The following is a 20,185-nucleotide window of genomic DNA, read 5'->3' on the forward strand; positions in this document are numbered from 1 at the left end:
GGGCGCGGGCTGAGAGGGCGGGGAAGGTGGACATTTCTCTCTTAACCTAGTCCGTCGTTAGACTTAGTTGGTATTACAGGCTGACTATACTCACGGCGACAAACTGAATGACAGATTAGCACTTCCTATAAACCTAAGAAGAATAAGGGAATATACTTACAAACTGAGCATGAGTTTCGATCTCTTCCTTCTTCACTATTTCGGGGCAATTCGCCTGCAAGTGTCCTTTCTTGCCGCAATGGTAGCAATCTCGAGTCTGGAGGGTTAATTAGTACTAATACTGAAATCTTTTTTAAGGACCACGGACGACTTACTTCTTCCACTTGAGGCATTTTGATTAGCCTAGATCGATCGTTGGCCATTGCAAGAACCATAGGAATAGGGTGATATGGGATGGATTGGGGTACACTGGGATACACTGGGATAAGAAGAGATGAAATAGGATAAAGTGAGACACAGAAGAGATGAGACAAGATGATTCAGGATTGCTCGCGTACAAACAGGCCTGTTTCACGGGCATCAATGAGATACAAGATAGCAGAGAGATGAAGCTGAGATGAAGCTGAGACGAAGCATGACAAAAGGATGATAGAAGATGGGGATGCTCCGTGAAGCCAGACTTATTGACAAGCTCGCCTCACGCGTCAGATACATCAAAAACAAGGTAATAGATACATGACATGAACAGAAATGGGAATGAAGATAAGAAGCAATGATTTTTCGATGGAAGCTGATGAAAAGGACTCGAAAGAGGATTATACTCACGAACGTGTTAAGCTATTCGTCCGGGGAGAGGAAGAAGAGGACAAGGAGAAAGAGAAGAGGAAGAGGAAGAAGAGGAAGCGGAGGAGGGAGGAGGGGACGGACGGGGAGAGCGTGGGCCGAGAGAGCGCCGGCCCACAGTGAATGAGACACCCACCTACCCTCATTATCAGCTATGGATGCCTCTACCAGCAGGGATCTAGTGAATTTGACTCGATGAGTGGTTTTAATGTTGGATATATCTAGTTTTGTATATACCAAATATCTTTACAGCTCGCATAGTGAAATCGATTAGCTGAATTGCTCCGGTGAACAAGAACTATACTTTTAGGTTGAGGGTAGCTGGTCTAGAATCAACTAGGCAAACAATCTAGTCATGTTATACAAGACAATTGTATCAATGAGAAAGGTCTATATGCCCTGGAGGCTTCAGATAGCTGTGCCGAAGCTGTCTTTGAATGTTGTGGATTATAAAGGTTTTGCGGCACGGGTTTGTAGGACTGGCTATCTCTATCTCTTGGAGTCAACCTCGTGATTATATACCCAAGTAGTGGGCAAATAATCTCATTCGATTCCAAGGTTCTTTACTACAGATTCTGGCTTCCCCCCCCCCGTCTTTGCGTTCATCCCTCAACAGCCACGACGCAGAACTAGTATGTGCTGGCCCCGCCGACTTTGGCCTTGCTCTTGGTCATAAGCCTGACGTTTTTGATCTCTACGGAGCAGAAGAAGACTGCAGAGTACTGCCATATCCACCGGTTCAACCACCGCGCGCAACCGGAATTCCGGACGGGACAGCTCTCGAGATAATGCCAGTGCCAGCACGGTACCAGCTGGAGATTGACTTGAAAGCAGTTCGGTGGGCAACAAGAACCATCTAGGATGATACTGTTCCATGATCCGCTAGATACGGTCGAGTTCAAACCGGATGACGACAATACGTTCATTTATCGTAATCCGCTTATCCAGTTCTTGAGCTTCACGGCTCTCCTCTTTTCATGAATTGTCCCGACGCTTGTTCTACCTGTAGTGCCAAGCGTACACCCAGACTTGTTTCCCGTCGATGTCTTTAGGAAATGGCCGAGTATTTGGAAGTAACGCACTGGTATTTTCGGGAGTTGGAAGGAGACATGGGCTGTGTCAAGGCTTGCCGAACTCGTGGAGCCGGAGGAAATTGTTTCTGGAAGCAATCGTAGACAGAATTAGTCCAAGATCCACAATATAAGAGGGTTGGGGATACTCTTTCTCAAAGATTGTTCTGCATCAAGAATCCTGACCGATTGCAGTCGGTGCTGAGCCTCGCTGGCGATTGTAACTGATGATCGTTGTCGCAAGTTGAGAACAGTCAAGGTTGAACTGGCTATACGAGGAAGAACGGACCAGCGAAGAACCTCGAGTGTACTTCATTCCAGTCATGGACCTCACCAACAAATCTGTCTTCTAATCGAAACTTAGCTCTTATTCAGTAATGAGCGCATGCAAGGTATCCCAGTCATTTCTGAATCATCCACCAACTTTGCAGAAAGCTGTGATATCATACTCTAGTCCCCGGCGCACCCACACCTGTTTTGCTAGCCTTCACGACTTCTCTTCAGGAATCCAAGCTCGCAATACATAGCAATTCTCAAAGGTTGCTATCCCAGAGCTACAAGGTTTACCTCATACCAAGGCAATATTCTGACACTTTAACTTCGAATACCGACCTTGAACTTAAGCTTTTCTATGAACTGGACGGATGGCTCTACGAAGTTCAACCATTATTGTTTTGTTTGTGCGCCCTGCCACTGGATATCTGGCTAAGATCTCACACTATTTCTGAGGACGTCCGGAGCTTTGTTATGATTATGACTGTTGGTACCGAGATGTCAATATTACATTCAACTCCCATTGATAAGGTACTTGGTCTTTTGGTTCAGTCTCGATATTCCCTCGAGGAGCACGTATTTAATCAACCAGTTGGCGAAGCTCAAGGACCATATCATGAAGATGAATATAGTTCATGCTTAACTGCTTCTGCTGCTTCTGCAGCGCCTGAGCGATTATTCGGAGGCTTGGCTCCCTCCCGGGGCAGCAGACGAGGATATTGTATTACGCAATTTAACAAATGCTCAGGGTTCAAACCCATGTCTAGCTTGCAATCCGGTCTGCTATAGCATCACCAGAGCCAACTCTCGAATCGCCAATCCCACCCTCATGCGATCCCTGCATCTGGGAGTTTCCAATCCGACCGTATTGTCAAGGCCCGGCCCGATACAACGATTGAAGCCCACGTCGCACCGTCCACACGGGGCTAGACGTCTATCTTTTGTCATTCGATGTCGATATGCTAGAAGCAGGGTCATATGGCGGCGGAGAGCCCTGCGCACAAGAACTCTGTGCCTCTTCCTCCATTGTCGCTTCAACTTGGGCCACCACGTCAAATGGCATATCGGTGAGATTGAATTCAACCAACTTTCCAGCGCACTCAAACACAAAGGATGCGCAAAGTCTGTAGGATCTACTGAGATTGAATGTGCTGAAAGATATGTCCGGCCGGCCAAGCATCAGTGATCCGAAGGCTTGGGACAAATCTAAAGTCCCCATAACAGGCATCGCAATATGACTTTGACTTAGCAAGTCGATCTTTTCGTCCACCTGTCCTGACAAAGCTCCTATCAGAGAAGGCGCAGCCCGAGCAGCGGTTTGACTGACAACCCACAATGACAAAGACTGCAATACAATATCCGGAGGCTGGCCGACAGATGAGTCTTCCATAAATGGGAGGATATCTAAGAAGCATGAGATAGTCGATGCTTGCTTGACGCAAGTGGGATAGGAGAACGTTGCTTTGAAGCTGAAACGGGGCAGTCTGGTCGAAGCCCATGATTGAAATCTCTCTTGGAAGGTTAAACTTCGCCCTTTGTTTTCAGGAAGGAGCAAGATACTGCGGATTTCGAACACTTCCTCTCTTTGCTGTCGATAAAGGGCAGACTGGTCACCGCTTTTCTCCGCGTTCGGTGCTGAGGGAAGATATCTCAAGTGCTGCGTCTCCTTGAACAAGGCTGATTTCTTCCCCAGGAGACCTCTCTGTGGCTTGGATATTTCAGCCTGTACTCGGTAGTCGATCACGCAATCCAAGTTACGAAGGGAGTCCCCCGTCTCTGCTGCAAACGACGGCGGTAGCGGGTGATTTACATCGCTGCGGAAAGGAGGCTTCTCGGACCATCCGGATGACGGGCCTGGCGACTGAACATGGGCAGGAAACGTGAAAGCAAATGGCCACTCGTACGTCCCTGGATCCAATTTTCCGCCATCGAGATGCGACAGGATTCTCTCTTTCTCAAACAGCACACATTTGCTGCGATAGCTGGCTGAAGGAGCCGCCGATCCCTTGACTTTCTGGACTTTGGCCTTGGTGCTCCCGGTGAAGCTCACCCGGATGTCCTCGATTTCGGTCGCTTGAGTACACTGGAACTTGACGTGACCGCTTATCGTTTCACCCCCCGAGTACCAGCGCTTCTGGTTGTTGAGATGTATGCTCAGAGGCATGGTGAATAATAGCGAGGAAAGGCGACGGACGTTTCCCAAATGCGCTCGGGGGAGAACAACGTTGAAGGGAAATTGGAGAGTGAAGAGGGCTTCAGGGTCTTTATGGGGGCGAGGTTACACTTATTCAGTGGGCCCGATCCAAGCTTTTGCCTCGAAAGTCAAACTGCATGGCTGCAAGTGTGAAGTAAAACTGAACGAATACGAACAGAATTTCCGCTTCGGGGAGAAAAGACACTCCCTCGGTCGGTTGAGTGGTGGGGCCTTCTCTTACACCTACAATGCTTTGCTAACTATTTTTGGATCATGTTGGAACTGTAGTACACTTACCAAACATTGGAGTTTAGATGCAGTTGCCCTATAGAATCATTCTGAGCTACCGCATCGCCAATCTGACTGAGAAAGTAATATAGTATACTGTAAGTTACACCTTGCGGCGAATGATCGAAACAGCCCGCGGCAGTGCCTCTTGGTGCTTTCGGATATCCGTCGAACTTCCCGAGTCGAACTACAGAATCTTACAATAACAAATCATTCGAATGCTATTTCCTTAATCGGACTGCATTCCTCTAACACCCGGACTACTGTGTAGATAGACAATCCAGTCTTCTTTGTCTGTGCCTTGGTTTTCGTTGTTCTTTGTTCCTTTTCATTTCTGAAGCAGAAAACAAGACTTTCCGGCAATGCTTTGAGCATATTGGCACCATACACCTTTGTCCGATCAAAATAAAGAGATCACAGCTACTGAATCTGTCTTTTCATTGGCTCAGGCACTCCTATATCACGTCGCAAATCTGCTCAGTAATCTTGGAATAATTCAACGTGCAATCACTGGCAAGATTAGAGGAACCTCCTTCTATTTACCAGGAGAAATAAGTCGACGACCGCAGCCTTGCACGTCTGAGATCATCATCGTCAAAGGGACTCGGTAAATTCTGTTGCTTTGATCGTGGACTAGCGTAAGTGGTGAGTTACTGGAAAAGGCAGATTGAGCACAGTCTAGAGCTTTCAACACATGCTCTATTTCTGTCGCTGCTACATTCACTAGGAAGCTGCTTACTTTGCATCATCCGCCCAGGCTTTATCTATCTCACGGATTGTCTCTCCGCTGCCTCGACCACCACCTTTGTTCCATCCTTCTTTCATCTCTCTTTCATCATTTCTCCTCCTAACTCACCCCTCTCTATCTCTACCTCCTGAGTCTATCAGCATGCCTCGCGCCGACTTCTTGCGGGACGCTAGACAGGCCTCTCATCCTCAGTTGACTGGCTTCGAGCTTCGGCAAGATGACACCTTCACTTTCACCTACAGTGATCCAACTGGTCATCAAAGTTGTATCCAACTCCTCATTCCAGGTAAGTTACATTCCTTGCAAACTCCAGTGTCCTGATCTCGGCTAACCAAGCGCTTCACCACTAGATCTATCCGCATACCCGACTCAGCATGAGTACTTGATCTGGGGCGACGAAGGTATCTCCGATCCTGTTGCCCAGACAATTCAGTCTATTGGCTCTAAATACAATGGCCGGCCTCTGAACGCACTTCTCCAAGGCTTCTTGGACCGCTTAACTGGTCAAAGCGACGACAATACTATGGATGCCAGCTCGGAGGGTGAGGGTTATGACTTGGACACCGACGGTGAGATGGAATTGGACACGGACCACGGTCCCGACTGGGACGAGGTCCATGAGCGCCTGCGAAAAGACCTTCAGGCTGCGAAACATTCCGGAATCAAAGTTGGAGTTCTGGGCGACATGCAAGGCCGCGTCATCGTAGTCACCTCTTGTCGTGTTGCTCGGCTGAACATCTCCAACGATGCGCTTCAATTGTGGAATGTCTCCCCCTCCGACTATTTGGTTCTCCTCATCAAATACCCTTACAAGTACTACAGCTTGGACGATAAGGCTCGATCTAATCCGTTGCAGAAGCCGCAAATGTACGTCGGTCTTTGCGACTCGTATAAGCCCACGCTGGCGTCCACCCTGAAAGCTCTCCATCCCCCCGGACAAGAACTGAAGGACACGAGCGGTACGATTCCAGATCCCACAGCAGATCCTGCTCTCGGGCGATTGAGATCCTCATTTGTGACGGAAATGCTTACGGATCTATTTAACGAACGGCTGCTGGACCTCATCCAGCTTAGAATCGATCACGGCTACTCCTGGACAGGGGCCGAGCACTACTATGACACTCAACAAGGCACAAAACCCGGCATGGAAGATGATAGAGACCCGAAGTATTTTGTGGAAGAGGCCTGGAGTACCTGGATTCCCGGTTTTGTTCAAAAAGATGACCTCCGATGCATTCGGGACGAAAAGAGGCTGTCCTTACCCCGCATTGCGATGCAATATGCGCTCCGGCGCTTCACCCGTGCCAGCGAATTCTGTCTAGTATGTTACTGCAAGACCGCTGCCAGCTTCCAGGCACTGAACCCGTACGTTTGCTCGAAGCGGCTCTGTCTGTTCCAATATCTAGAATGTGGCAAGGGACCGAAGCTGGAGTGGCAGATTGTGCATCATCCTGAGGTCGTGGATCTACTCGTGTCCTTCGCCTACCGGCGTGCCAAGGCAAAATCGCTGACTGACTGTCTCGACCTTCCTCTTAAAGTCCCCAATCCGAATCTGAATTCGAAACAGGCTGTTCAGGCAAAACTGGTTGGTGACACGCTCGTTCCGCAGGGACGACTCGAGTTAAAGGTCGGCGAGTGGATTGTTCTTACAAGGAAGGTGAGAAACCAAAACGAAATAATCACTCCAATTCATTATTGTGTTCGCATGCACAACGATGATGGTTCCTACACTCTCTCAGGGCCTATCTACGAGGGCAAGGATAATCCGGAGCCCACAAAGTCCGGATCTCCAAGCGTGATGGTTACGCTGTACAACAAAGACTTCGATAACTTGACACTGGAGGAAAAGCAGGTGATGCTCGTGAGGTTACTCGATACGCTCCCGGGAGTCGCCTCGATGGTCGAGTTCATCAAAGGCAGTTCTAGCCATCGGACTCTCGACGCGTGGGAAGAACGCATCTCCCCCGCCGCACTGTACCTTTTGCGATGGATCGTTTCGTCAAATCGATCCTGCATCATTTATGACAAAGACCCAGAGCACAAGGTTGCAGGCATGGAGGGTCACATGCAGTTTCGACTCGCTCAAGGGACCCCAGACAAGGAGCAGGAATTCGTGGAGGCGATTGAGCGAGAGCTCCAAGCGTCGAAGAAGCAATATCCCACTCTCTTTGCTTGGCATGGATCCCCAGTCAGCAGCTGGCATAGTATCCTTCGACGGGGCCTACATTTCGAGCAATGTCGCAATGGGAGAAGTTTTGGGGATGGGGTGTATCTAGCCCGGGACTTCCGGCTCTCTGATGGCTACTCTATAAGGGATCGCGCCGAGGGGTCCTGGCCGTCGAGTAAGCTAGGGATTACGATGGCAATCTCATTGAACGAGGTTGTCAACTGCCCAGAGCAGTTCAAGTGCACATCGCCGTATGTGGTGCAGGAGATATCATGGATCATGCCTCGGTACCTTTTTGTGAAATGCTCCAGGCCCGCGGCGGGTACTAGCAGCCGCAAGATTCTACAAGACGTCTATGTGCAGGATCCCAAGCGAACAGCTCTCGGTCAGAATGACGTACCAGTCAGAATGACGTACCAGTCACAATTCCTCTATCCGGGGTACGGACTCATCTTTCTCAAGCACAGAGAACCTCAGTCGGTGGTGATGGTGGTGGTGGTCGCAGATTGGACGCTGGCTATGAGAGCGACGCGACCCTCGATGAGGATCGCCGCCTGCTCGAAGAAAATGACGATGACAGTGACTGCGTGATCCTCGACCCCTTGGCGGTGAAGATGCTGCGCGTGTTAAGATCCGCCAACATCAAGCTATTGCCCCCTCCTACCGACGCCACCTCGCAGGCCACCACAAGACTGATGCGGGAGTTGGGAGCCACCGCAGCGCTCCAGGCGCGCGACTCCTTGGCTGAGCTCGGTTGGTACATCGATCCCGAACGGGTTGACAATCCGTACCAGTGGCTCGTGGCTCTGCACAGTTTCGATCCCAGCCTACCGTTGGCACGGGACCTGGCCGCCACCGAGGACAAGTGCATTCTCCTGGAAATCCGGTTCCCGCCCTCATTCCCGTACTCTCCCCCATTCGTTCGCGTCGTCAGACCACGGTTTGTGCCGCTCGCGGCCGGCGGAGGGGGCCATGTCACCGCCGGAGGCGCCATCTGTATGGACCTGCTCACCAGCTCCGGCTGGAATCCGCTGTATCGCATGGAGAGCGTCCTGTTGCAGGTGCGGCTCCTCATTTCATCCAAGGACCCGTACCCGGCCCGCCTGGATGCTCACCAGAAGCACGATTACTCCTGGCGCGAGGCCGTCAACGCATTCATCAGGATGTGTAGCATTCACAACTGGAAGGTGCCGGAAGACTTTGGAAAGATGCAAGCAGCATAGTGAGACTGCGTTCCCCTTCTATCTCGAACTAAGATAGGGAGTCAGAGAGACGGTGGATAGTGGTGGATACTTGAGCCCGGCGAAGCAACACTGCAGACATGCGCATCCCTTTACGGTTTATTGCCCAGACGGACACCAAGGCTACATGTACAGTCCAGGACTCAAATCCATCCAACACAACCACCTATTTATTATGTAGTCCATTTGCTAGACCCAGAATCACTGAGCAGATCCCATTAGATCCTAATCCACAAGCCCAGTAATAGTAACATTAACATGCACCTTGGCATTCCTCCCTCGCGACCCGGCCCCCTGCTTTCCGAGGCTCACCAGCCCAATATCCGCTAACTCCGCCAATCCCATATCAAGACTCATCCCCACAACCCCGGCGGTGCGGTTCAGGGCCCAGAACTCGAGCACCAGCGGCAGCGTGTCAAGGACCTCGTTCAGCGTGTCCAGCGCTTCGCCGTTGCTATTGGGGTTGGTGAGATCGATGTTCGAAAACTTGGTGAGGTCGAGGGCGTTGAGGTTCAAGGTTGGGAGGAGGGAGAAGGTGCGGCGTTGGTTGTTTTGGGTTGGTAGGTGCGGGGATCGTTGGGCGTGGTTTTGGGAGTGGGTGTGGGCGTGTGTGTGCCATGTTGGTGAGGCGGTTGCTTGGTGGATGAAGGTGGTTGTTGTTGTTATGAGGAGGCTGAGGCTGAGGCTGAGGGGGGAGAGGAGGTGCATTGTCTTGTTTGTTTGGGGGGCTTGGTGGGTTTGGTGGGTTTGTGTGCTCTGGGCTGGGATCTAGATGGTGCTCTAGCTGCGAGTGTTATTACTGCAGTCGTTTTGAGGTTAGATGCTTGATTCTCTGGGATGGATTTTGCAAGGGGCTCACGGCCAGACGCTGTTGGTATATTTGGTTGCTTTGTTTAAGTCTTAGGGAATGACTGCACTGTTGGTTTTCGAGACAGAGTGTTGATACTGAATAGGATGGATTAATGAATTTGAAGTAACGAGCGACTGGATACTGCAACAATTGTAATGAGTGACTTAATTTTCGATAGCAGAAAGCAAACAGTGGCTGTTGGCACGAAGAACGATTGCTGAGAAGAGCAATAAGCAGACAACTTGAGCAAGCAGCAAAGAAGCACGCATGGGCTGGGCTTGATGAAGCGAAAAGTCAGCACACTGGACCCGAGCGGTTCCCACCCTCTAGAGTATAGATAGAGATCAACAGGAGAATGTACACTAAGTTGATCTAGAGCAGGAAACGGATTTAGATCTGAGATCGTCGGGGTTCCACTTGCTGCACTTGCTGGGCTGTATATACTAGTGCCTGGCTCTGCCATCGGGGCAGGACCGTGTGATATATTGTCGTAGTGTGTGTGCAGGTAACGCTTTGTTTGTTGGAGCTGGACCATTTACGTATTCCTTTCGATTAGATATAACAATTTTAATGTCAAAGCAGATATCTCCTGTCTATAGATCTGAGTAGATGCTAAGGAAAATGATGATAGGCGGGCTCGCTGGCAGGGATCTCGGCACGCAGTGGAGCGACCACTAATCAGGAGCAGATCAGCATGTATGGTAGCACGGGTCCGCTGCTCCATGGTACGCACCGCAGGAACTGGGTCCGATCAAGCCTCACGCGAACCTTTCCCAAGTGTCTTCGGTGGGTGCGGAAGGTTTTGTTTGTTTGGCTTGGGAAGCTGCGCGGGATATGCAGCGTACAAGGATGAAAGTGGCAGAGTACATGCACGATGATGCTGCAGAGCATAGCATGGTTACTGAAGTGAGAAATGTGGACGCTGGTTGATGAATTGATTTCGAATATTTAGATTTGTCTAATCGGTATTTGGAGAAGACCGGAATGCAAAGACAGTACAAGTCAGCATGGTCGAATGCTACACTCTGACACAGCATCAGGCTCATATTGTCAATCTAATTCAAAGAATACATCCTCCGATCCTCGATGGTCTAACGGTCATGATTTCCGCTTGTCAATCCCACCTGGGAACAAGCGCGGGAGACCTGGGTTCGACTCCCAGTCGGGGAGATTTCTTTTTCATGCTTTTGCATGAGAGGCTCCAGACGCTGGTCTCTTTGCGCCTGCACGCTTGAGAATTTAATCCCTCTCTCCTCTATTGAACCAGCGAGAATCGGGTTGTGTGGACCACCTCGATTGGGGCAGGTACGTATAGACGTGCATAACCCGTCTCGTCAGCATGGATGTATGAAGGCCATTCAGCGTCAAGAGCAAAACCACCATTGGTATAACGAACAATGAGTCGGTCAGGGAAGGACACACGAGATGAAGGAGATAATTCTTACGATCGATTCTATACTAAATCCATCACTAACCTAGAGCCAATACTTGAGCGAATTCAGCACACCTCATTGCGATGTCAACGAGCAACCTTGCAATCAAACCCCTGCATCCAACTGCTAGTTCCGCCAGACCTCTGATCCTTGCACCCACATCTCTGGGTCTGCCACCAAAGAAAACAACCGAGGCTGTCATGTCAGCAGGATACCCCCTGCCACGCAGAAGCGAAAACCTGAACCAAGCACTCAAGGGCTGGCTCTGCAGCCTCCCTCCGAGAGCATTCCGGATAAGATGAGATGCGGCATTTCCGTCCTCCATTACGAACCTTTCATCTGGACTCGCGAGGTTCAAAGTTCTTTGGGACAATTTTCCTTGGCAGGTCAGGACACGATTGGACACTGTTCTCAAGCCCACCAACTTAATGTACTTGGACCATCCTTGTCGACCCTCCTCAGTCCCTATGTTCTCCGGCTCGTCAATCCATCGTCCTACCAGTGCTACAACTTCCGCGGCACTTAAGCACTCCCAGAGTCTACCCGAGGCGGCCATTACAACGAAATCTCCACTTTCAGGCTCAATCTCAACACTAGTCACCAGTGGCTCAGGGGTGAGTTGCAAGATAGTCGGTCTGGGAATCGTCCGGGCATCATCATCCGAGTTGTGCGCTCTAGGCAAGTTTTTGGGGCCCCTTAAGAGTCCGAGGGTACCCAGAAGCGGCCAGATTCTAAGCACTTACGACCCTCCTGGATGCACAAAGTTAGCGTGCATTTGCTCGGCGGTATTGACGCAGTGCTGGTCCACAGGGATCACCGTGGTCGTCCATGATTCTCCCCTTCGCCTACTGCGGCGACCCAGTACTGCGCGACAATTACCGGTTGATGCCACATGCAAAACACAATCTTGATGGCCGTAGACTAACAGCAAAGCACATCGCCGGGTGGGCTCCTTCTTGGAGTCACGCGTAGCCCCTGGAAATTGAGGGGGTGGTGCGGTATGCAACTCTATAGCCTTATGGCTGATTTCCTCCTGGGCTTGTTTCGCACCCGAAAGAGGTGCAGCTGCTGGTGTGATTTGTGAGTCTGGGGCCGTATGCTGAGGAAGTTCTTGCCGAGGACGCAATAAGGTGGCCATCCGACTATTGTTCTCAGTCCCAAACCCACGCCGTATGGCTTGCCTCAGTGATTCGGCGTCTGGTAATGGTTCAGTTGAGTACACCTCATTCAGCTCACATGCTACAGAGGGAATCAATGTTTCCGAAAGATGATCGCGTAAGGGAACGTCGCTGTTCACCAGGTCAGAAAAATTGAGTCACAGCGGTCTCTCGAAGGGCTGCTTACATGTGGTCGTTGTAGATGGCCCAAAAGTCTAGGGTGCGGCCGCACGATAGCCTCTGAGAGAACCCTCGATATGACTTCCATGGCTCACTCGATAGAGTCGAACAGTCAGCACCGCATGACACAAGCCGAGGACTTATGAGACGTGCTTGGTGAGCACGTAGCCGCTCGTCAGCTTCGCTGGCAGACATGTAGTGGCAGTCTGTCGAAAGTCGAAACTTCGCGTCTTGGACGGTTTTGCTCGCCGTAGGCCTCTGATGCGTGTTTTCATTCCGTTGCTGTCCTTTCAGATACCAATATGCCAGTAGACCACTACTGATCAACACACCCCCAATGACCAGTTTCTCTGCTGCAGATACTGGGATCTTTCGCTAGGCGGAAAGTATACTGTAGAACCTCGAGCGATTGAGTACCTTGGTTCGAGAAATCGAATCTGTCAACATCGCTGTTTTTTAGAGCAGGGCAAAGACAAAATAGAAAAGATGATTGATACTAGTAATAATAATGATGATGGTTGTAATGCTTATGATGCTTCTGTGAAGGCCAGGAAATATTTACCGAACGGCGGGCTACAGTTGCTCCTTCTGGAAGCTGCCACTTGGAACCTTGAACCTCGTTGTGAGATATACTGGAAGCTCCATTGTTGAGTGAACTCAATTCATCTCACAAAATCCGAAAGCGTAGTCAGTTAACAGAAACTCGTCGCATGGTATCTTATAATAATACTATTCATTGTAAGCGAAGTGATATCCATGTTCTGTATACAGCTTCCGAAGTCAAAGTCGGACTTGTATCGCAGGGGCTGGATGCTGGATGCATTGCTTGCTGCATTTTCGGTGGCATTGCTTCTATAGTTTCGAGACAAAGTCAGGATAAACAGCTCAGCCTCGTTAGGCGACTGTCTGATCGAGCAGCGCTCCCACGCACGCAACCAGTTGCATGGCTCGCTCGGGATGTTGTGAAGGTCTTCGGAGTTAGGTTTGAAGAGCAAAGCCCGAATGCCAGACATGCGAAGTGCAGTACTTGGTCGGCGGTATATCTTCGCATGTGCGGGGTGTCAGGAGATCATTCATGATTCCAAGATGTCCGCGTTCTTCAGTCACTGCCTTCATCTTCCTCCACGGGTGTAAGTTCAAGCTGGGTGCTAGGCCCAGCTGCATCACTCGGCCGCTGGGTATTCGAGCTCCTTCTTCTCCGGGCGTGCAGCTCCTGATCAGACTGTGTGACTGCTCTCTCGCCGACGAACTTGTTACCCGGCCAGGTATCCTTACACACCGGACAGACCTCAGCCTGCTGAGACCGGAAGAAGTGGTGCATGCAATGATCATGCAATCTTCCCAGACAATCTCGATCACCACACCTTTGACCCTATCCCCAGCGCCAAGTCAGCCTTTATCCCATGCCACATCGTTACGGCGCGTATCAGAGACGCAAAACAGAAACTCACCGCAGTGATCAGATCCTTGCACGCAGCACAGAACTTGATCTTCCGAATCCCCTCCGCCTCGTCGTTATACGTCGCCACCAACCACCCCCGCAGCTCTATCAAGCCCCGGGGACTGAGGCTATAAAACCCCTTGCCACTCTTCCCGAACCACCCTTCCTCGACCAACTGCTTCAGCAACGCCTCCGCCTGCGACATCGTCAACGACTGCACCACCCCACCGACCGCCTGCGAGTCCGGCTGCTGCGTGGCACCCTGCGTGAGCGTCGTCTGCGACTGCAACCCGGACTCTCTCCTCTGGCTGCCGCCGTCCCCGGAAACCTTGGCCAGCTGCAACGCCTGCATGCCACTCACCGCCATCGCCTCGCAGCGGCGCGTGTTATGCGTCTCGAACATTGCATCCAGCAACCGCTTGACGTAGGCGATCTCGTCCGCCGAGTACGTCGTCGCCAGTTGCGTCAGCGCGTCGCTCGTCGTGTTCACCAGCGCATACACCCGCTCCGGCGGGGGCACGGCCGTCGTCTGGCTCGGGTCAACTTCTATCTGCGGCAGGGTACTGCGGATCTCGAGGTCGAAGGGCGAGATGGCGTTGTTAGCGGTCGCGATGTAGGATTGTAGTTCGTCCTCGGTGATTTCCTCGGGGGAGACGGGTTGTTTCTCTATCGAGGTGGGGTCAGTCAGTATCGCTCCACTGGCTTAAAAGACAGTATAATGTGACTGGCTGTACTTCAGATAGGGACGAGGGGCTGTACCATGCGCTGAGAAGATCGCAGCTAATACGGGTTTGGCTTCCTCGAAGGTCATGGTCGAGCGGCCCATGAAGGCCTGGAGAAAGGCGCGGTTGGTGTCATTGTAATTGTAGGGGCCGGTTTCTCGGACCATCGTTATGAAAGAAGGTTGGGACAGCTTCTGAAAGAGCCTAGGTTCATGTAGAGATGGTGAAGGAATGGAAGCAGAGCTATTTTATGTTCTTAGGACTAACAAAAGAAAATTGAGGGGACAAAGAACTGCGGAAGACGCGATGCGGCACGCGCCTCCCGCGTTCGGTAGTATTGATTTTGGGGGGAAGAAAGGCTACCCGCCAAAAGCCCCCATGGGTTTCTTTGTTGTAGTGAATACGGACAGGTTTGGGTCTATGATATGATTATCTCATTCCAGATTAATGCACTAGCATCGCGATAAAGCTTAGACATCATGGTACTATGAAGAAGACAACCAAGTCCAAAGCCAAAAAAAAAAAAAAAGAATGGGAATCGAAAATACAAGTGACAATGTCATGATGAGGTTCAGACTTCCCCGATAAACGCCACAAATCGTTATACAGATGAGGATTAAGAGAAATGGAAAGAAAGAAAAAAAAGAGAAGAAGCGACGAATCCCAAAGCTCATGGACCCTTTTCCCCCACGAACGAACAAGAACAACAACCTAGTATCTCCGCCGGGTGGGCTCCGGGCTGGGACTGCGACTGACACTCCGAGCATCGCGTCCCCGTTCCTTCAGCCACTTCTTCGTACTCAACCGCAACTCCCGATCTAGCTCATTACTGGGATCCTTGCGATGAATGAAATTGCAAAAGCCGCCACGAACGCAGCCTTCCCCGCTATTCAACCGACAGCACGCTTCCCGGAAGTCCGTCACCGGTGATAACTCGCAGTATATCGGTCGCGCTGCGTACCATCGGGAGTTTAACGCATCACAGGCGGCCTGTGCGTCTTCCTCGTACTTGAAGCGGGCGTAGACGTTGCCAATCAAGTCTGTTGGCGAAAATCCATGCATTAGTCATTTGAGGCAGTCCAAAGGTTTGCGGAGGGAGGCTTGGGAAGGGGGCCAAACATACGGTCATTGTTGTTATCGCAAACAACCAGCTCCTCCAACTCGCCGTACTTGCACATCTCACACCACACATCCTCATAGAATGCATCAAAGTGGTTCTGCAGCTGACTCGGGTTCATCTTGTTCTTCGGGTCGTAGGCGGGATTTTGGTACATGTTCGGCATCAGGATGGTCTGCGAGTACGAGGGCTTGACATGCTTGCGCGAGCAGCGATCGCCGTGTCGACAGGCACCAATCTTGTAGTAGAAGGAGCAGTTGACCTTGTCTTGTTCTGTACCGAAAATGGAGGCGAGGTAGTTAGCCATGGTGTTATGTGATGCGCCGAGGCGATGATCCTGAAATTAGGTAGGTTGGCTGGAGAGAAACGCGAGTAGATGCTCAGAAATCAAGCAAGGGAGTGTAAGAGTAAGTGAGAAAGATGAACGCGCGAGGGCACGGAGGCAGAGTTGTTTGTTTCTGAACAGTTTCCCCAGCTTCTCATTGAAGTTTCTGGACAGCTCGAGCTCGTGGCGGTGAGAATGACTAAGCCCGGAGAAGATTCTGGTGCCTCAGGCTACAATCGCTGGCATTAACTATCTAGACCAACTACAGGAAACGGCTTCGATATACTATATATACCTGCTAATAATAGTTGTAAACTCTGGGGTTATTTCTGCTTCTCTCGAATTTACCGAGTGGAAAAAGGACCCCAGAGGTGAAAAATGTAAGCTGGCTGCGAAATGGTTGTGAACACTTTCATATAGCATTTCATAGCTTTAAGGTTAAAACTAGATTGTAACGTAGGGGTTAAAGATAGGTTGATGATATATGTAAGCCTCACGGTTATGTTCCTGAATCTCAATCTAGGGTAATAACTGTTTAATGTTCCAAAGCCGTGTGTTCAATCTTCATAAACTAGCTGCCGAGGGTTGCAACAGGAATTAAATCAGTAAATATCAAATTACATCTTCGACCCTCTTTCCACTTTGTTCACACCTAAACCGCTCACATCCGCCGAAGGTTCAACACCTTTCACCATCTCAGCAATAACTTTGCCGGTTCCTAGACTAAGCGAAATGCCCCAGGGGCCATGGCCCGCCGCAACGTACACGCCTCCGGCGGCTTTAATGCTCTTTCCTAACAGATTCTCATTGATCTTTCCAACGAAAGGAGTTCCGCGCTCTGAAGCGGGCCGGAAGCACAGCCCTTCGCGGATGACTTCCAAGTCGTCAGTATTCGTGATCTCATCGGTAGCCTCAGAGCTGCCCTTCGCAAGTTTTCCAAGAAGACGGACAGAAACGGCTTTGAGCCTGTCCATCTCTTTCTGCTCCATCGACTTGGGGTAGTCGTCTGCTCTTTCCGGAAGGGGTATATCCCTCGTATTCAAGCCTGCAATATAGACCTCTGCTCCCTGTCGCGAGAACAACTCCGGGCAGAAGCCGCAGTTCGGGGGGTATGTTGTAAACAGGGCCTGGCTCCGGCCCTTGTATGTCGTTTGCTCGTGCTCCACGGTGTACCGTGGGGAGTGTAGAACCAGCGAGTAGCCAGCCAAGGGATAGATGGGGAGCGAAACTTGAGACGCGGGGAACAACTCCTGCAAGACTCGCTGTGTCCACGGACCGGCGCAGAGGATGAGGTTCGAGCAAGCGATTGTAGATTCAGCTTTCGTTTCAAGATTCACAGTCTTGACAGCCGTGATGGATCCATCTTTCCCTTGCAGAATAGACACAGCTTTTGCAGGATTGTGAACCTTGACTCCTCGTTCAACGCAAGCCTCTAGGAGAAATTTGCACAGTCTCAGGGGATCACTAATGACGTTAGGTCATAGTTTCGGTGGAAGTGAAAAGAGGATTATTCACTTACACTTGAGCAGTATCATCATCCTCACTAATCTTCAGCGTCTCGGCCCCATGCTGCTTTGTCAACCACGACGGTGGCTCTGCAATGAGTGGCTCCGATCCAGCTGCGGTTTCTGCCCGGCTGGTTCCTGTGCGAAGCCAATCATCCCCACGTTTGCCTCCCTTCTTCGCTGCAACTCCCAGGCTCAGTGCACTGCCTTTCATGTATCCCCATTTCTCTGCGCCGTCCTTCTCGGCAGCTAGGGACTCTAGCTTGAATGAAAGGTCTCCCAATGGTGCGAGAGAAGGGGCAAACCAGTCCCTGGCCATAAATCCAGCAGCATAGCCGGACGAAGAACAAAAGAGCTCGGAGGAGGAGTCCACCACATGGATGTTCTCTGCAGATTGGCCTTCGGAGATGTAATAGGCGATGGAGGTTCCTATGATTCCTCCTCCAAGAATGACTGTTGCCTTGGTGAGAGATGAGGGTTTTGTATGATAGTTCACGGTTGCAGTGTGTATAGGTCAAGTCAAGAGCACTGGCTATAGAACTCTGTGCCAGGTAACCGATCACTTTATGGAGAATGTCTCCATATAGATCTCGCGGGGTAAACCTAGTCTAGACCAGACCATTTGATAATCTATCGCAACGAAATGACCTTATCAGATACCAGACCGGCTGCTCACCAGGAACCGGCCCGGTGTACGACTATCGTCAATTGCCACAGCCAATAATGAGCATCAAATCAGATGGTGCAACACTGTGAGCATGGAGTTCCCCCGGGACCCGACTTCGGCCTTGCGCTCCGGAGTGGAGTAACAAGGTTTGGAACCCGTTTTCCGCGGTAAATCATTCTGCCGTTTGCGCTCGGTGAAGTGACCGATGCTGTTGCATGATCACATTGTAGATATAGTAGCTAACTCCAGGAATTCAGTTGCAGATTGATCACGTAAGACAGATAGCAAACTGTAGTGCAAGTAGACAAGATATGTCTTGCGCTGCAGATATTGTGCATAACCAATGCACCCGTATTCGGTCACTTGGCCACAAAGTTACGGCCGTCTGTCTATCACAAGCTATGGATGATTGAGTTACCAGGCATTGTCAAGTCTATCACTGTCATTGTTGCATGTGTATACATAAGGTACTCATAGTATGTTTCTTAACCTGGGAGCCTTCCGCCGATTGCCAAGGGGCCGGGTGGCAACTCATCCTGGCCGTTCTAGGACTCTCATACATAGGGTACCGGTAGTACTAGTAAATCTGCCTCTTGAATTGAGACCGAAACCAGCAATCCTCATTCGAGTCATGCAGGATACAATGGCCAATGAAGGCACTCTACTTCACTGTAACCTTGAAGGTAGTCATGCACCCAGGTACGGATCAAGGAGTAAGAAGCAGAAGCGAGCCGCGGCGGGCAGAACAACAACAACCACCCCCACGTTCCCCTCAATTACATCACCGCCCCAGGGATCAGCTTTTTTTTCTTCCGCGGAGTGTCTGCTGCAGCTTCACTCCAATCAGCTTGTCACCCCGCACGTTCTTCTTGCCTTCCTCGTTTCACACCAACCTAATTAGATCCCCCAAGAATGTCGAGCAAGACCATCATTGTCACCGGTGCCTCGAGAGGTAATTGATGCCCCCGCGAGCCAGTAGCTCCGTCCTGACTGACACTTCATCTCTATTATAGGCATCGGCCTCGCCATTGCGAAGTACCTCCTCACTGCGCCGCAATCGCACAATGTCGTCGTGATCGCCCGCAGCGTGGAGCCCCTCCAGAAGCTCAAGGATCAATACTCCCAGCAAGTCGCGGTCCTGAACGGCGACCTGTCCGACTTCTCCCTCGCACAAAAGTCAGTCGACCTGGCGCTCAAGACCTTTGGCCGTCTGGACGGCATGGTCCTCAACCACGGCATCCTCGGACAAGTCGGCAAGGTTGCGGAAGCCGACCCGGAACAGTGGAAGCAAGGATTCGATGTCAACTTCATGAGCTTGGTCGCATTTGTGAGTTGCTTGCATGGAAATGAAACAGCGAGGCCCCGGTAGCGAGCTAACACGCAGCCCACGACAATCAGGTCAAGGCCGGTCTTCCAGCATTGCGGGAGTCTAAGGGCAAGATCATCTTCACCTCGTCGGGTGCCGCAGTGTCCGCCTACAGGGGATGGGGTCTCTACGGTGCGACCAAGGCCGCCATGAACCACCTTGCCCTGACCCTGGGCGAGGAGGAACCCGATGTCACCAGCATTTCCATCCGCCCCGGGATGGTTGACACCGAGATGCAGCGCCAGTTGCGCGAGGACCATGCTACGACACTGGAGCCTCAGATGCACGCCAAGTTCACAGGAGCCTACGAGAGCGGCAAGCTGCTCAAGGTGGAGCAACCAAGCCATGTCATGGCCAAGCTGGTGCTGGATGCCCCGAGCTCGTTGACCGGAAAATTCTTGAAGTAAGTTGTGGGGGAAAAATCTGCCATTGTGTGAAATTCTAACTAACATGCGTCTCCCAGCTGGAACGACGCCCTCCTGAAGAATTTCCAGGAATAGATCTACACTCGAATCCTGCGTCCACTTTAGAAAGCCAGTTAGCATATACTGATATCAAAAAAATCCATAGAACAAGAATCAAGATAGAGTTGTTTTGATCAGCCGAAAGATGAAAAGCAGGTACATTTTAGAAGCATTAGGTGTAGCACACCTTCATA

At 50.9% G+C, this 20,185-nt stretch overlaps 9 protein-coding genes and 1 non-coding gene across 10 annotated transcripts in view; 3 read left to right on the plus strand and 7 right to left on the minus strand.

Annotated features, from left to right (window-relative positions):
* The window catches only part of BO95DRAFT_431788 (uncharacterized protein), a gene marked incomplete at both ends in the record, with an annotated part of 703 nt that extends 371 nt beyond the window's left edge, over positions 1–332 (minus strand). The window contains 3 exons of the mRNA XM_025585026.1: positions 95–103; positions 161–256; positions 315–332. Coding sequence (XP_025442335.1) covers positions 95–103; positions 161–256; positions 315–332 — 123 coding nt within the window. The remainder of the gene's footprint in view (positions 1–94; positions 104–160; positions 257–314) is intronic.
* A 2,639-nt stretch (positions 333–2,971) lies between these two features.
* Positions 2,972–4,290, minus strand: BO95DRAFT_496253 (uncharacterized protein; the record flags this gene model as incomplete). The annotated part of the gene is made up of 1 exon (XM_025590854.1): positions 2,972–4,290. The coding sequence occupies one exon, from the start codon at positions 4,288–4,290 to the stop codon at positions 3,061–3,063; it is 1,230 nt and encodes a 409-aa protein (XP_025442336.1). The 3' UTR covers positions 2,972–3,060.
* A 1,154-nt stretch (positions 4,291–5,444) lies between these two features.
* BO95DRAFT_496257 (putative ubiquitin conjugating enzyme) lies at positions 5,445–8,930 on the plus strand. Its single transcript, XM_025590855.1, has 3 exons — positions 5,445–5,642; positions 5,707–7,963; positions 7,993–8,930. Exons 1-3 carry the CDS (start codon positions 5,498–5,500, stop codon positions 8,744–8,746), a joined length of 3,156 nt encoding a protein of 1,051 aa, XP_025442337.1. The 5' UTR covers positions 5,445–5,497; the 3' UTR covers positions 8,747–8,930.
* A 59-nt stretch (positions 8,931–8,989) lies between these two features.
* Positions 8,990–9,489, minus strand: BO95DRAFT_496266 (uncharacterized protein; the record flags this gene model as incomplete). Its single annotated transcript, XM_025590856.1, has 1 exon — positions 8,990–9,489. The coding sequence occupies exon 1, from the start codon at positions 9,470–9,472 to the stop codon at positions 8,990–8,992; it is 483 nt and encodes a 160-aa protein (XP_025442338.1). The 5' UTR covers positions 9,473–9,489.
* A 1,205-nt stretch (positions 9,490–10,694) lies between these two features.
* BO95DRAFT_t139 lies at positions 10,695–10,784 on the plus strand. Its single transcript has one exon. It is a non-coding gene; the product is annotated as a tRNA-Asp (tRNA).
* An 85-nt stretch (positions 10,785–10,869) lies between these two features.
* BO95DRAFT_482097 (uncharacterized protein) lies at positions 10,870–12,640 on the minus strand (the record flags this gene model as incomplete). The annotated part of the gene is made up of 4 exons (XM_025590233.1): positions 12,392–12,640; positions 11,791–12,336; positions 11,090–11,742; positions 10,870–11,054 (listed from the first exon to the last, which is right to left on the minus strand). The coding sequence occupies exons 1-4, from the start codon at positions 12,577–12,579 to the stop codon at positions 10,870–10,872; spliced, it is 1,572 nt and encodes a 523-aa protein (XP_025442339.1). The 5' UTR covers positions 12,580–12,640.
* Positions 12,641–13,483: 843 nt separating this feature from the next.
* On the minus strand, positions 13,484–14,714 carry BO95DRAFT_362883 (non-structural maintenance of chromosomes element 1 family protein; the record flags this gene model as incomplete). The annotated part of the gene is made up of 3 exons (XM_025582594.1): positions 13,484–13,756; positions 13,836–14,491; positions 14,585–14,714. 3 exons carry the CDS (start codon positions 14,712–14,714, stop codon positions 13,484–13,486), a joined length of 1,059 nt encoding a protein of 352 aa, XP_025442340.1.
* Positions 14,715–15,052: 338 nt separating this feature from the next.
* Positions 15,053–15,747, minus strand: BO95DRAFT_442699 (uncharacterized protein). Its single transcript, XM_025586491.1, has 2 exons — positions 15,671–15,747; positions 15,053–15,587 (listed from the first exon to the last, which is right to left on the minus strand). Exons 1-2 carry the CDS (start codon positions 15,723–15,725, stop codon positions 15,259–15,261), a joined length of 384 nt encoding a protein of 127 aa, XP_025442341.1. The 5' UTR covers positions 15,726–15,747; the 3' UTR covers positions 15,053–15,258.
* Positions 15,748–16,495: 748 nt separating this feature from the next.
* On the minus strand, positions 16,496–18,287 carry BO95DRAFT_413424 (NAD(P)/FAD-dependent oxidoreductase). Its single transcript, XM_025584282.1, has 2 exons — positions 17,509–18,287; positions 16,496–17,453 (listed from the first exon to the last, which is right to left on the minus strand). The coding sequence occupies exons 1-2, from the start codon at positions 17,811–17,813 to the stop codon at positions 16,607–16,609; spliced, it is 1,152 nt and encodes a 383-aa protein (XP_025442342.1). The 5' UTR covers positions 17,814–18,287; the 3' UTR covers positions 16,496–16,606.
* A 692-nt stretch (positions 18,288–18,979) lies between these two features.
* On the plus strand, positions 18,980–20,091 carry BO95DRAFT_442703 (SDR family oxidoreductase). The gene is made up of 4 exons (XM_025586492.1): positions 18,980–19,113; positions 19,175–19,488; positions 19,560–19,930; positions 19,991–20,091. The coding sequence occupies exons 1-4, from the start codon at positions 19,074–19,076 to the stop codon at positions 20,025–20,027; spliced, it is 762 nt and encodes a 253-aa protein (XP_025442343.1). The 5' UTR covers positions 18,980–19,073; the 3' UTR covers positions 20,028–20,091.
* Positions 20,092–20,185: the final 94 nt, after the last annotated feature.

Source organism: Aspergillus brunneoviolaceus, assembly GCF_003184695.1.
Source record: "Aspergillus brunneoviolaceus CBS 621.78 unplaced genomic scaffold BO95scaffold_33, whole genome shotgun sequence".
Lineage (NCBI taxonomy): Eukaryota > Fungi > Ascomycota > Eurotiomycetes > Eurotiales > Aspergillaceae > Aspergillus > Aspergillus brunneoviolaceus.